Genomic DNA, 14,273 nt, shown 5'->3' with positions numbered 1-14,273 from the left:
CTGTGGTCACTCCAGGTGCCAATATCCAAACCTGACCACTTATTGGTTTGACTCCACTTCCTGAAAAAATTCACTTCCACGTCAAACCATGACACTCTGTTTTCTTTTTCAAGACCTAACCCCAGTGGATCAGAGGGAACTCTGACCCACAGTTACTCTGCCATTCTGGGTGATTCTTTAAGGTGAAAAACATATCAGCATACAAAACCTCACCTTATTTGCTTTCCCGTCTTAAAATAGCATTGATTGCAATAAAGTATTGTAAATCTTTTTATTTTCCAAGCCGCCCCTACTGGTGGCTTTCTCCCAGTGAGCCCCCCACCAAAGGGGCTAGTTCGGGAACCTCTTTGCTCTGGTTAGTTCTCATTCCTTATACTATTTTGTTTCCACCCAAGCCTCACAGTCTTTTCTCAGTTTTTCTCACACACAGACCCCCAGCTGGCAGGTATCAGATGTGATCCTCCACATACAAGCTTTAAGATCTCAGGTTCTGAATTGGCTTGATCAGGAACCTTCAATTTATACTTGGGGCATAGGATAGCAATACCAGCCCCTCTCACAAACTCTGTATTGCAGTCGTACTCACGCAAGATGCCAGCCTCTCAGTGCATCAAAAACTTCCAGGAATTGCCTGCAGGCTATTCCATTTATCATTCGGCATTTCTCCTTTATTTAACCTCTCTTTTACAAAATCTCTATCTTTTCCAGTTCTCTTCCCGCACAATCTAATTAAAGCATTGTTTCTGCTGACACTCACTTTGCTGCCCTGCAAAAGGCTGTGCCTGTTACAGAAAAAACTCTGATATGTCCATAAACACAGACCCCCCTCCTTATCTCAAATTCATGAGAGTCAAGGCTTAAGTTGCTGTGGGGGAGGAATTCTTGGAATTCCTCTAATTTGTTTTACCACAGTTAAACATAAATCACCATACTGTAGCTCTTCTGCATAAAATGCTACACTTGTTGCAAACAAATTTCTAAAATCTCCAGAAACACAACCCTACAATCCTGAGAATCAAATTACTACAATGTGGGGGAAGAACCACACCAACTCACTGGGAAAGGTGGTGTCTCTTAAAGTGCCCACTTTTCTCAACACAACACAGCATACAACACTTCAGCACCTCTCCACATCAGCTTCCTCTGATGGTCCCCACACACTCTGGGCACAATCAGAATAACAGCACACAGTAAAATTCCAGGAATCAAGTCCGAACCACTGGGGCAGAGGAACCCCCCAGGTTCGTCTAGCCATGGTTAAAATGTGCACAGTCTACACAAATCACCACCTTTAAACACAGTAAACGTCCTCACCCACGTTTCCCCACTTGTTCCACTTCTCCGCGGGGCACTCCCTGCCCCCACAGCTTATCCCAGCCGGCGCCTCAGGCCTCACTCGGCCGCTTCAGACATGGGTAGAACTTCCCCCTGCACCACGGGTACACTCACTGGCTCGCTCGTTCACTCTCTTTATACACCAGGCACTCACACGATTAAGAACACATTAACCACACAATGTCCACGCACAAGCACACAAACTTCAGTCTCACTCGACTTCACCCCCAGAGTCGCTAGCGGTCACTCTATTGAACAATGAACCTGTCTCCAGCCCAGCTGCCCTATCGGCTGGGTGCCTGCAGGCACAGGAACAAGGCTGGGCACTCAAACATCTTTGAGTGTCTTATGAACAGTCCTGTCTCTCTCCCCCAGGGCCCTTTCGATACATACCGTTTATCCGCACACCAGCAGGTCATTGTCTGTCTCTGCAGGTGACAAGCCGAAGCGTAGCAGATCCCCCTCCAGGGAAATTCCCCGGGGTGTGCTACGGAAGTCCATTCTTCCCCCTTTCTGTGAGGACAGAAACCCTCCTGCCTGGCTTGCCAAATGAATTGCGGTGAAAAATCAAGACCCCACAATTCCAATAAAGATTTGTAGGGACGGTATGTTTATTACAGCGCTGGCTGCATGTGAGGGCTCTTTCCCCTTCAAAGGACATGTGCGCCCCTGAGGACTCCCAATCCTTGTTTAATACTCCTAACTAATTTACATCTTCATAGAATTTCACAACAGGTTCAAGCATATTCATTCTGCCGATTTCCCGTTACACTTACAGCTACCTACACTTGTACTCAGTTTTTGTCAGAAAGTACAGAAAGAACTCCTGGGTCACTCTGCACTGTCTGTTTCAAGGTCCGAGGAGTCTTTCTTGTCTCTTATCTCTTTAGCTTGGAAATTTGCATTCTTTCTCCACAGCTGGGGCAGTTTTGTTAGTGAGGCAGTTACCAGACTAAATAGCATGCTTTACTTATGCTAGCAAACTCAGAGCGGCACATTTCACCTAAATCCAAATGGATTTTTATCCTGTTAAATTTTCACTCTGTCTTACTGACTCTGCAGATGCCAAGGCTGCTCTGCTGGGACTCAGCTCTGGGCTCTGCTGGGCCCGCTCTCCCCTCACACTGCTCCGGGCAGCTGAGTCACAGAGGGAGAAGGAAGGGACACCTCAAGGGAGTTGAGGTTTAAGAGAGTTTTTATTCAAAAAACTGCCATACCAAACAGGCTGTCATAAGAACCGTAACAAACAGGCTGTCCTAACTACCATAACCAACTAGCAGTGCTAACTACCATAACTAACTAGTTGTCCTTACTAACTACTGTAACTAAAAGCTGTCTTCCAGTGCTTCATCTCCTCCACTGCTCCCTCAGTTGCTTTGCGGCGGTGATCAGAGGGGTCAGGGTGGAGAGAGGCTTGGCTGATGATAAAAATGGGTGCTGCCCAAAGGATAAGAAAGAAAGAAATGAACTGTTACTTTCCAGAGTCAACTTCCTCACAGGCTCTGTGGCAACAGGACAAAGGGAAACGGTCTGAAACTCAGGAGAGGGAAGCGGGCTCAGATTAGCTCTAAGGCAGAATTTTTTTACCAGGAGAGTGGGGAAGCACTGACAGAAGGTGCCCAGAGATGTGGGAGGTGCCTCCTCCCTGGAAACATCCAAGCTCAGGTCAGGCAGGGCTCTGAGCCACCTGACCTGCTTGAAGATGGCCCTGCTTGTTGTGGGGCACCAGGTGAAGATGACCTCAAAAGGACCCTGCCAAGACAAACCGGGCAAGGATTCTGCTTGCTTTGCGTGTGGAAAGCAGCGAGACTGGAGACTCTCAGAGGGGGCCCCACAAGAAAACCCCTCCCGGGCGTGGCTGCTTCCCCTGCAGCTGCTTGGCATTCACCTGCAGCAGCTCCTGGGCAGACCAGCGCCGCTCCTCGTCCGGCTCCAGGCTGCACTCAAGGAAGTCCCGCAGCAGAGCCGACAGGCGCCTGGGCTCCTGCAGCTGCGGGGTCCCGTTCTGCTGGATCAGAGCACGAGCCTGCAGGAAAAGCAAACTCAGCGCTCTGCCAGCTTCCTTCACACCCACAAGTGCTCACATCGAGCCTGGGTTCCCAGCCCCAGCTCCAGGGGCACGCTCCTCCCTGGCAGAGATGCTGCTCAGAGCTCATTTTTCTATGCCAACCAAAAAACCAAACCCTGGTGCTGCCACAGCCATTGTAAAGAGCTGGTGCACTTGCTTTACATTTTCAGGTCATCCTCACAGCCAGAAGAGTGGCAACGACATAAATCCCAAAGCAAATTGTTGCTGGACACTGCAGAACATTCGTCTGTGCTGAGAGTCGAGTCCTCTGGGAATTCCCTTCCCCATGGGCAGAAGCCTCCAGCTGCTGCTCCCAGTGCAGGGTCACCCTGTGCTCACAGGCCTCTGCAACCACTGCAGAATTTGCCTCTTACCATGGCCCTCGTTTCCTTGAAGTAAGGAGGTTTTCCTTCCACCATCTCGATGGTCACAATGCCAAAGGACCAGATGTCCACCTTGGGGCCATAAGGAGAACTGGTGACAACTTCTGGGGCCATCCAGTGAGCAGTGCCCACCATGGAGCTGCACTGGTCCTGCTCAGGGCTGAGCTGAGCGCAGAGGCCAAAATCAGCTGAGGACAGAAACAAACACTGTCAAAGGCAGCTGGAATGAGGAAACCAAGCACAAAGACTCCCCACTCTCAGTCTGAGAATGCAGTAGTGAAGTCAGCTGGAAAAGTCCTCAGGGCTGTAGCCAAGGACAGATGGAACTGGACCCTTAAAGAAGCCCTCAGTTTTCGTGCAGAAGCATTTACTGATTTACTGAAGCTTTAGATTCCAACTCCTGCCCCTCTGGAAGGGCCATACCCAGAGCAAAGGCACTCCTGACAGCCTGCTCCTCTCCTGAGCTCTCTGCAGGGGCAGCCGCTCTCAGCTGGCAGCAGGGGCCGGGCAGTGCCCCCAGCAGCCCTTGTGGGGCTCTGGCCATCACTGGGAAGCAGCCCCACAGCCGCAGCCCGGGAGCGCCGTGCCTGGCCAGGAACACCCACCCAGCTTGACAGAGCCGTCCATTCCCAGAAGGATGTTGGAGCTCTTCAGATCTCTGTGGATCACCCGGTTCGCATGGAGGAAATCCAGGCCCTGCAGACACTGAGAGAGAACAAGAAAGACGAGGGTAAAAACCAATGGCCGGAATATATCACACAAGAAAGGACACGAATTCTGCCAGCAGCAACATTGCTGTGACAGGCCAGGAGTGCAGTGCAGACAAGCTCCAGGCAAACGGTTCAAGGCAAAGCTGAGAACAGCACATCAAATCCAAAACAAACAGAGAGGACCACAACAGCAGGAAAGAGAACAAGAACAGAGTAGAAGTGCAGTGATGCTGGCAGGCCGTTCACTGCAGGGGGCTCTTTGTTCTCCAGCTCATAAAAACAACAGAGAAACAAAGCCCTGAGCATGGAGCCACTCCTGTTCTCACGCCCTATTGGGAAGGACCATTGTGTCCAAGGCATGGCAGTCACAAGCAGGATCCCTCTCCTCCCGACTGACAGCTGCCATCTCTCCATCAGCCATGCTTGTCTGTGTGACAACGTCCTGAAAAGTTCCTCCATTCATGTATTCCGTCACCAGCCAGAGATCTCCATCAACAAGGAAGCTGGAAGAGGAAAACAATGGCATGGAGACCAATGTGCAGTGCTCAATTTCCCCCATGGAAAAGCTTGGAGTGGAGCATTGTTTCCAGGTCTCATGCCAATGAGGACAGGATCAGATGGAGAGCCATTCCTGCCAGGCTGCACAGCCCTTGGAATCTGCACAGTCTAAAGGAGGAGATACCTGTGAGAAAGGAGAGGCCTTAGATGGCAAGCGGGTGAAAAATGCAGTTTAGCAACAGCCCAGATCAATGTGGAACCACAACACTGGCCCCCCAGCTGGTTCAGGTTCTGAACTCATCAGTTCCACCATTCCCTCCAGAACAAGGCAACACAACTCCCAGGGCTATCCAGGGGAGGAGGACGTGCAGCACTTGGGACAAAAGGGGTCAGAAACCTTTCAGAAAGTCCCTTCAGAAACAGGCAAGGCCGTGAAAATTGGCAAATGAGGCATTTCTGGAAACAAGAACCTGGTCTTCCTGGCATCCTGCAGCAATGGAAAAGGGCTGGGAAGAAGAAGCAAGGGAAATAATTTCTGCTGTGGTTTATCAGCACTTGTTGTAAGACACAGAAAACAGGGTCAACTTGAAGGAAAAACCAAACCAAAGCAACAAAAGCACAAGGAGGGAACAAACTGCCAGGCTGTTGCTTTGGGAAGATATGGTTGGGTCAGGCATGTTCAAAACAGGCTACAGACTCCGGATGCCAGGAAAGGTTAAGGCAGGGCCCGTGCACGGGATAAGGCCTGAAGCACTCACCTGTCCAAAGAGTTGACAATGTTGGGGTTCTTCTTGTCCTTCAGGAGCAGGAGCTCATTCACCGCTCGTTCCCTGTTCTGCACTCTGAGACTCATTTTCTTTATGGCCACCTGAAGGGACATTGCAGACCTTTAACTGGAGGAGTCTGTGGCAGGAGGCCGCAGCAAATACTGAGCGAGTCTTTTTGGAGCGACGGAGCCGGGCTGTGCCAAACTGCCTTGGGATGGGACACCAGAGCTCAGCAAGTGCCATTCCCACAGCCCATTGCTCTGCTAGCTGGGGGCTGCTGACAGGACACATGGCCAGAGACATTTGGCCTTGCAAGCTCTGCAGAAACGGCCCCTCAGCTGTCAGCCTCCAAGCTCTAACAACATTCTCTGCACCTACAGTCTTCTCAAATGGCCTCAACACTCTCATTATTATTCAAACACATTTTGCAAGCAGGAGGTAATTCTGGTTCTGTGAAAACAGAGAAAAACAGCTGGGAACCCTTTAGCAATTCTGTGGGATTTGGTCATGATTTCAGATGCAACTGCTCTGGTTGGGATTGCACAACAAAGCAAACACACACATCCATTGCACAGGTGATCCCTGTCACAGGCTGTCACTGACCCCAGAGCCAAACACAACTGCAAGGTTTAGGAGAGAGCTTTGCTCTGGACATCCATCTTCTCATTTCTCTCCCTCTCTCTCTGTGAACAGCTGAAGTGGAACTAAAACCCCAAATTGAGCCCAAGCAGGATCTCTTCCTAATTAGGGATGATAAATTTGGCCTCAGTCTGCAGCAGCTGATGCATTCACACTTTTAGATATGAAGACCAAGCCAGCATGTCCTGCTCTGACAGACACCGCTGCCCTCCTTGCATTCCTTTGGGCACTTCAGAAGGACCAAGTCTGTCCCAGCTGTGCTCTGCAGGCTGACACTGCTCTGCCTTCAGAGGAGCAGCCTGTGCAGGAAAGCTCTGCTGGCCCCCAAAGCTGCAGCCACAGCTCCCAGCAGAGGGGAAAGCCCTGGAGAGCTGCCAGACGTGCTGGGCGCGTTGACACCGACCTCTCCTCCTGTGGCCCTGTTGAGTCCTTTAGAAACGGTTCCGAAAGCCCTGGAGACAAAACAGCAGAGAAGAAAGAGGCAGCGCTTTAGGCCCTGGCAGTGAAAGCCAGCCCAGACAGGAGATCTCTGCTGCCTGCAGCGTTCACAAACACCTGGGTGCATCGACCCTTCCAACAACAGCGCAGCAGCCACCAGCCCTCTGCCATGCAAGGTGTGCAAGAGAAAACTGAGACCCAACACAAAGAAATTGGGCTGGAGCAAATCCCAAATGTCCACGCTGAACTGCTTTAGTTCAAAGCCTAGGGTGAGCAATGGGTGTCTAAAGAACAGGAAAAGAATGCATTTCATCCTTTTCCATTTCCTGCCTAAGACCTGCAGGATCCACAGGGGCCCTGCCATCAGGCAGGTGATGCATTTTCCCCCAGAGTACACAGCCTATGGCCCAAAGGATCCAAGAGGAACTCTGAAAATGTAGCAAACAAGGACACCCCATAGCCCACCCAGCCTGAACACTGAGGAGGAACAAGGACGGGACCAGAGCAAAGGAGACATAACCTTTAGGCACTGATACCTCTGACTAAAACCAGCAACCCATGTTCCATCTGGATCTTTGTTCTAGTTCTAAAAACAAGTAAGGTTCACCACTCTAAATACACAGAAGGCAGGAACTGGGGAGGAGGTGGGGTTAGGAAGGAGAAGGAGGAGAGAGAGAGGAAAAGGAGGAGCAGGAAAAGCAGGAGCAGGAGCAGGAAAAGAAGGAGAAACAGACGGTGTTTGATAAGGGATCTTTCCTGGTCCTTAGCTCAACTCCTGAACCCTGGTTAAATTTTATCTGCTCTGTCCAGGCTTGGAGGGCAGTGAGAGAGCGGCTTTGGTGGGTGCCTGGCATTGGGCCAGCATCACCCCACTACAATGGGACATGCCTCGTGTGGCCTCGTGTTTCTGTTGCTTTTGCCTTTCCTACGATTTTCTCTTTTGCATTAAATGTTTGTGAAGTGCCCCCGGTGTCCCTCGTGTTCCCTTGGCGCCGGCAGCCCCGTCCCTTCCCCTGCTCCCCCTGCCACGTTCCATCCCGGCTGGAGGAGCCTTGGAGCTGCCGTGGGGGCCGTGGGGCTGCCCCGGGGGCTGTGCCGCGAGCCGGGGCCCATTCCCAGGCTCCCAGTGTGCCCATGGAGCCTGGAGCAGCCAGCGAGGGCTTCAGCTGGGGCGGCAGAGAGGCGCTGCTGGGGGGTGCCACCACAGTTCGGTTTGGTTGGTTCTTACCAGCCCGGGGAAAAAAACATTTTTGTCATTTTCTGCCAGAAATCTCTCCACTCCTGCACTCAGCCGAAGGGGTTTGGGCCGTTTTTCCCTTTTTAGGGGAAATCCAAGCGATGCACTGATGCTCCTGTTATGGACAAATTCAATTGGGGAGGCTAATTATAGATAAATCAATTAACAAGAATTTATTAAGCAAGCAGTATTAAGCAAAAATACAGTGCTGGGCGGCCGGGGAGTCTCCACTCTGCCACGGCACACCTTCCCCCTTTGACCTTTTTGTTTTTATAGTCCCCCCTTTTTTTTCGGTTGACGTATTTTCTCTCGATGTACTCTGCGCCGGTGCAATTGGTTGCTAGGGGGTCCTTTTTCTCTCTGCCCTTGGTGGTCATGGGGATGAAGGCTCCTTATCTTCTTTGCCGGTTGTCCTTGGCCTAAAAGTTAGCTTGTATATAGTTAGTTACACAGTCTTCTGTGCTAGCTGCATTTGCACAATTCTTAAGCAGAATACTTGTTGTTTATCAAGCCCCCCCCCTTTCTTCTCCTCTTTCTCTTCTCACAGTCTGAAATTCTCTATTCAGTTTAAATTCTTATCTTCTTTCAATGTTCGTTTTGATGAACAAAGACCTTTTTATTACAATCCCTCCTCTTTCTCTTTACCAATTTGTTCATTAAAACGCTTTAACTCTTGGTGGCTTAAGACCAGGGTTTCATCTACTTCTGAGTCCCTGGGCAATGCTTCGTATCTCTCCCTAATAAGCATTAGATGAGCTGCCTCTAGTCTTCCTTTTACAATGTCTATGATTTTATTAAAAATGCAAGGTCCGAAAGTCAAACCTAGTAACAACAATATCACAGGACCTGCAATTCCCCATATACAGAATTTCTCCTTGAGTGCCATACCATGGAACTTTGCATCCTTTAGGATACCATGAGACCTGTAAAAATTTATCTGGATGGGTAACAGCCCAGGCAGTTGCTATGGTTTCACAGCCCCAATATCCACACAGATATTCCCCAGGGTAATTACAATATCCCCTCCCAGGATTGGAACTAGGACACCAATAGATAGCGTGGAAGTCAGGTTTACTCCATCCCCACACAGAGTTCACCAAGTCCTCATTAGTAACTAAAAAAGTAGGAGCTACAGTGGTGGCATTTTGCTTAACAACTTTCCCTTGGTCTATTTTGGTCAGAGTCCAGTTAAATGGCTGGTGTGCATAGTCCCCTTGTACAGGCCAGGTACAACATATAACTAATATGTACAGAATTTGCCAGCAAGGGTGGAGTCCAAACCGCCCCAGAACTTGATTATCATTATTTCCCCCTTCCCACTGTTTGGTTTGACATGTTATTGCTGGGCTCACCTTTACCCTTGGGAGATCAGTATCCTTGAGGCAGTTCTTGAAATACCTTTGAATTGTCCCAGTTTTTCCTCCACTGCTTCTTATCCCTCTGCCTCGCTCGCCGACCCGGTTGCTTCGAGCCGCGAGGTGTACCATCTTCTCGGCAGCAAGGATATTCTTCAGGAGGACCCTTACTCTGTTTTTGCTGCCTCTTTTTGAATGATTCCCAATTCTTATCCTTCACTTGCGGTGAATTACACTGAATTCCAGGTAAAGTCTTCCGGCAATTCCCTTTTATAATTTGAACAATTAGGGGAATTGGTTCATTAGAGTGGTAACAACAATTTTCAGGCCTAGCCCCCTTAGTAAACACCTCCCACCACTCTTGGGATTCCCTTGGTAGGGTCCCGTTCTCTTCTCCAATCTTTAGGACTGACTTTGTCAGTTCTCTTTCTAATTGATAACACCCTTTACAAATACCCCTAGGAGGGGTACCTCTATAACTATGGACCCACCACCGTTCCTGGCAAATTTTACAAATATAGCATACAAAAGGGTAACAATCACAATCCTTATTTGTACAATAGACTCTAAAATCATCAGTTATAGGATATCCATAATCCAATATCTCACTATACCAGCTGGTTTGTACAATTTTTACTGAGTCCATTAAGTCCATTTAAATGTGACCTTAAGATCTCCGGGTTGGCTGGTTATTCTCCAGGGGTCTTCGGCAGCAGCAGCAGTAATCGGTCCCTTTATTCGGCTCGCATGTGTCCATCCCTTCTCGGCGGTTCTGACTGCAGTTTCTGTAGTAAGTAAAACAACATAGGGGCCTTCCCAGTTTGGGATTAGTGAGGTTTCTTTCCAGGTTTTTATTAACACCTTATCACCTGGTTTTATATTATAAAAGGGCCTTTTTAAATCAGGAAGACTGAGAACCGGTGCATTTACTAATTCTGCCTTGAGGTCCTGTAGTTTTTCCTCATCTTCCCGAGTCCACTTAAGCAAGCCTTCTTTTGTTAGTTTCTCATATAGGAATTTTACTTTCCCGCTAAATCCCTCTATCCATTGTCTACAGTACCCAAACAATCCTAACAGCTGTCTAACCTCCCGCTTTGTCCTTGGCCCTGGCATAGCTAAGATTCCCTTAACCCTTTCTGGGTCTAGTTTCTTTCGTTCCTTGACTCAGTCTATGTCCGAGATACTTCACCTCTTTTTCCACAAATTGTAATTTGGATTTTGACACTTTGAGTCCTTTCAGGCTTAGAAAATTGAGTAATCTTATACTCTCTTCCCTGACAATTTCCTCTTCTTTCCCAGCTACTAACAAGTCATCTACATACTGAATCAGGACAGCCCCTTCTCTCAACTGAAAATCTGTAAGCAGCTGCTCCAGTGCCTGGCCAAATAAATTAGGGGACTCTGTAAACCCTTGTGGAAGTACTGTCCAACGGAGTTGTTGTTTTCTGTGGGTGTCTGGGTCTTCCCATTCAAAGGCAAAATAGTCCCTACAACTTTCTTTAAGGGGACATGCCCAAAATGCATCCTTTAAATCTATAACACTATACCACTGATTTTCGGGGCCTAACTGACTTAATAAAGTATGAGGGTTAGTTACTACAGGGAATCTTTCTACAGTCCTTTTGTTAATTTCTCGTAAATCATGTACCAAACGGTATTTCCCATCGGGTTTTTTTTAACAGGAAGGATAGGAGTATTAAAAGGGGACATGCAGGGTTCTAATAACCCTTGTGCTTTTAATCTTTCAATTTCAGGTTTGACCCCTTTCCTTCCTTCATTTGGAATTGGGTACTGCTTAACTCTAACTGGGACTTCAGGATTTCTTAATATTATCTCAAAAGGTTTAATGTCCAATCAGCCTGCTTTTTCTGGGGTATACCACACTTCGGGTAGAGGACGAACAGAAAATTAACCCTGAAGAGGACATAATCTAATATTTAGCTACTTGTCATTTATGTCGATTCCAATTCCTAATTCAATCATCAAATCTCGTCCCAGTAAGTTATAGTCAGCCTCTGGAATGAACAACAGTGACCCTATACCTATTTTGGAGCTGGTTTCAAAAATCACGTCTTTGATTACAGGCACTTTAAAGGCTTCCCCTTTTGCCCCGACTACCTGTATTGTTTCTCTTGATAATTTACACCCTGAGGGACGGGTTTGAACCGTTGATCTCTCAGCTCCTGAGTCCACAAGAAACTCATATTCTTGCTGCTGGGGACCAATTTTTAGTTTTACCAGGGGCTCTGTTTTTTTCTGGGTCCCCAGCAAATAGAGTCCCTGACCCCCTCAATCTTCCTTGAATTGCTTTTCATCTGCTAACCTTTTTCTGCATTCCCGCCGAAAATGCCCTCTCCTACCACAATAAAAGCAGCTTCCTTGTCCACTCTCCTTTTCTCTTCTCCCTTCTTCTACCTTCTGGCCCTTCGGCTTACTTCCCTGGAACTGACTAAGCGTTCCCCTCTGCCCTTCACCACAGCTATCATCACTCTTGCTTGTTTCCTCTGTCCTTCTTCTTCTCTCCGGACATACACTTTCTGAGCTTCCCGCAACAATTCATCCAGGCCCCTACCATGCCAATCCTCAATCTTTTCCAATTTTCCCAATTTTCTCCTAATATCAGGCCAGGCTCTGGCCACAAACTGGGTCTTTAATAACATCTGTCCTTCCGGAGTGTCAGGATTTACTCCGGAGTACAGCTGAAAAGATCTCCGGAGCCGTCCTAACCATTCCGTGGGGTCCTCATCTTTCTTTTGACTCTCACAAAAAGCTTTATTCACATTCTGCCCCTTAGGGACTGATTCTCTGATCCCCTGGATAAGAATTGTTCTTAAGTCTGCCATATGTGTCCTATGCAGGGGATCCTGCTTATCCCAATTAGGATGCTGTAAAGGCCATTTAGTATCTGCTTGGGGTCCTGCCTGATGGTCTCTATCCCAAATTCTCATACCGGCTGTCCTGATCATCCCTTGCTCCTCAGATGTGAATAAAATCCCCAGTATTGACTGCATTTTGTCCCACGTATACACGTTGGGCCCCAGAAACTGATCCATCCGTTCTGCAACTCCGAGGGGGTCTTCCAATAGATGTCCCATTTCTTTCTTGAACTCCCTCACATCTCCTGAATTAAGAGGTACCTCCACATAACCTATTCCCGGAATTTGGGCTGGTTGTCCCTGCTGACCAGCATTAGGATTAGGGATCATTCCCAAAGCTACTTCCCTTAAAGGATATAGAGCTTGCCTTTCCCTCTCGCTTTTCCCCCTTGTTAGGCTACGAGTAACACGACAATTTTCCTCAGGGACCGGTTCCAGGATTTCTACTTCCTGGTTTTCAAAATCCCCCCCTTGATCTAAATTGGGGTAGACTACTGGTGGTGCTGGTGGAGGTGGAGGAGGGGGAGGTATGTATGGTAGAGGGGGTGCAGTTGGAACCTCCTCAGGCTTTTTATTTTTCTTTTTTTTCTCCCTAGGTGCTTAAGGCAAAAAGTTTTGTTCTTGTTTCCCCCACTATCCAGAGAGCAGCGTACTTGCTCTCATCCATATCAAAAGGTTCTTTAGAATTTACATAAATGTTTAATGCCTGGCAAATCCAGTCCTCGAAGCTTCTAAACACTGGCCAAAATAAATTATCACCACGGATTTGTTTCCCTCCCCATACTTGCATACAATAATGTATCATTTTTGCCCTATCCTTCCCTTTTCTTGAAGGGTATTAATCCCAAGATTTTATTATTAAACCTAACGGACTGTCAGGTGGTATCTGGGGAAACTTTACCGGGGTCCCCGTCCCCATGGAATCAGAGGGCTTGCTTTTCCTCTGTCCCATCTTCCAGGACACCTTCACACACACACACACTCGTGGCCCCCTGTTCGTGGCCCAGCCCCTCTCGGGGTCTGGAAACCGCACTACTTAGAGGTCCACACTTGCCTCGTCCTAAAAAGACGTCTCGTACATTATGTCCTGGGATCCCAACCCCAACCGAGCGGATCCCACTTTTATACTCACGCTGTCCTGCGTCTTCGCCCGGGCTTCGTGCACAAAGATTACGGGGTTACCGGTATCCCTTTTGCTTAATACCGAATTTAGGTTCGTCGGTAAGGGCCCGAGAAGGAAAAGCCTGCACCAGGGCTGCTGAAAAGGCAGCGGGGCGCCTCCCTAATTAGGAATTCCTGCCCGTTTGCCCTTATCCGAGTCACGGCACCAAATTTGTTATGGACAAATTCAATTGGGGAGGCTAATTACAGATAAATCAATTAACAAGAATTTATTAAGCAAGAGATATTAAGCAAAAAAACAGCGCTGGGCAGCCGGGGAGTCTCCACTCTGCCACAGCGCACCTTCCCCCTTTGACCTTTTTGTTTTTATAGTCCTCCCTTTTTTTTTCGGTTGACGTATTTTCTCTCGATGTACTCTGCGCCGGTGCAATTGGTTGCTAGGGGGTCCTTTTTCTCTCTTCCCTTGGTGGTCATGGGGATGAAGGCTCCTTATCTTCTTTGCTGGTTGTCCTTGGCCTAAAAGTTAGCTTGTATATAGTTAGTTACACAGTCTTCTGTGCTAGCTGCATTTGCACAATTCTTAAGCAGAATACTTGTTGTTTATCAAGCCCCCTGCCCTTTTTTCTCCTCTTTCTCTTCTCACAGTCTGAAATTCTCTATTCAGTTTAAATTCTTATCTTCTTTCAATGTTCGTTTTGATGAACAAAGACCTTTTTATTACACTCCTAATTAGGGGGTAGGAGAAGTGAGGCTCGTGGGCTTGCCGCAGAGGCGGAGGCAGCGAAGGCGCAGGGCAGGGAAAGCCGTGTCGGGAGGTGCGGAGAAGTTTGTTTGTGTTTGCGCTG

At 48.4% G+C, this 14,273-nt stretch overlaps 1 protein-coding gene and 1 long non-coding RNA gene across 2 annotated transcripts; both read right to left on the bottom strand.

Moving 5' to 3' along the window:
• Positions 1-2,682: 2,682 nt before the first annotated feature.
• LOC128801700 (serine/threonine-protein kinase PAK 3-like) lies at positions 2,683-5,874 on the bottom strand. Its single transcript, XM_053967738.1, has 7 exons — positions 5,753-5,874; positions 4,894-4,999; positions 4,392-4,563; positions 3,778-3,974; positions 3,224-3,361; positions 3,028-3,087; positions 2,683-2,772 (listed from the first exon to the last, which is right to left on the bottom strand). The coding sequence occupies exons 1-7, from the start codon at positions 5,872-5,874 to the stop codon at positions 2,683-2,685; spliced, it is 885 nt and encodes a 294-aa protein (XP_053823713.1).
• Positions 5,875-8,222: 2,348 nt separating this feature from the next.
• Positions 8,223-14,156, bottom strand: LOC128801805 (uncharacterized). The gene is made up of 2 exons (XR_008435251.1): positions 13,439-14,156; positions 8,223-10,215 (listed from the first exon to the last, which is right to left on the bottom strand). It is a non-coding gene; the product is annotated as an uncharacterized LOC128801805 (long non-coding RNA).
• Positions 14,157-14,273: the final 117 nt, after the last annotated feature.

This window comes from Vidua chalybeata, chromosome 31 (genome assembly GCF_026979565.1).
Source record: "Vidua chalybeata isolate OUT-0048 chromosome 31, bVidCha1 merged haplotype, whole genome shotgun sequence".
NCBI classification, from domain to species: domain Eukaryota; kingdom Metazoa; phylum Chordata; class Aves; order Passeriformes; family Viduidae; genus Vidua; species Vidua chalybeata.
This window is presented reverse-complemented; position numbering and strand designations above follow the sequence as displayed.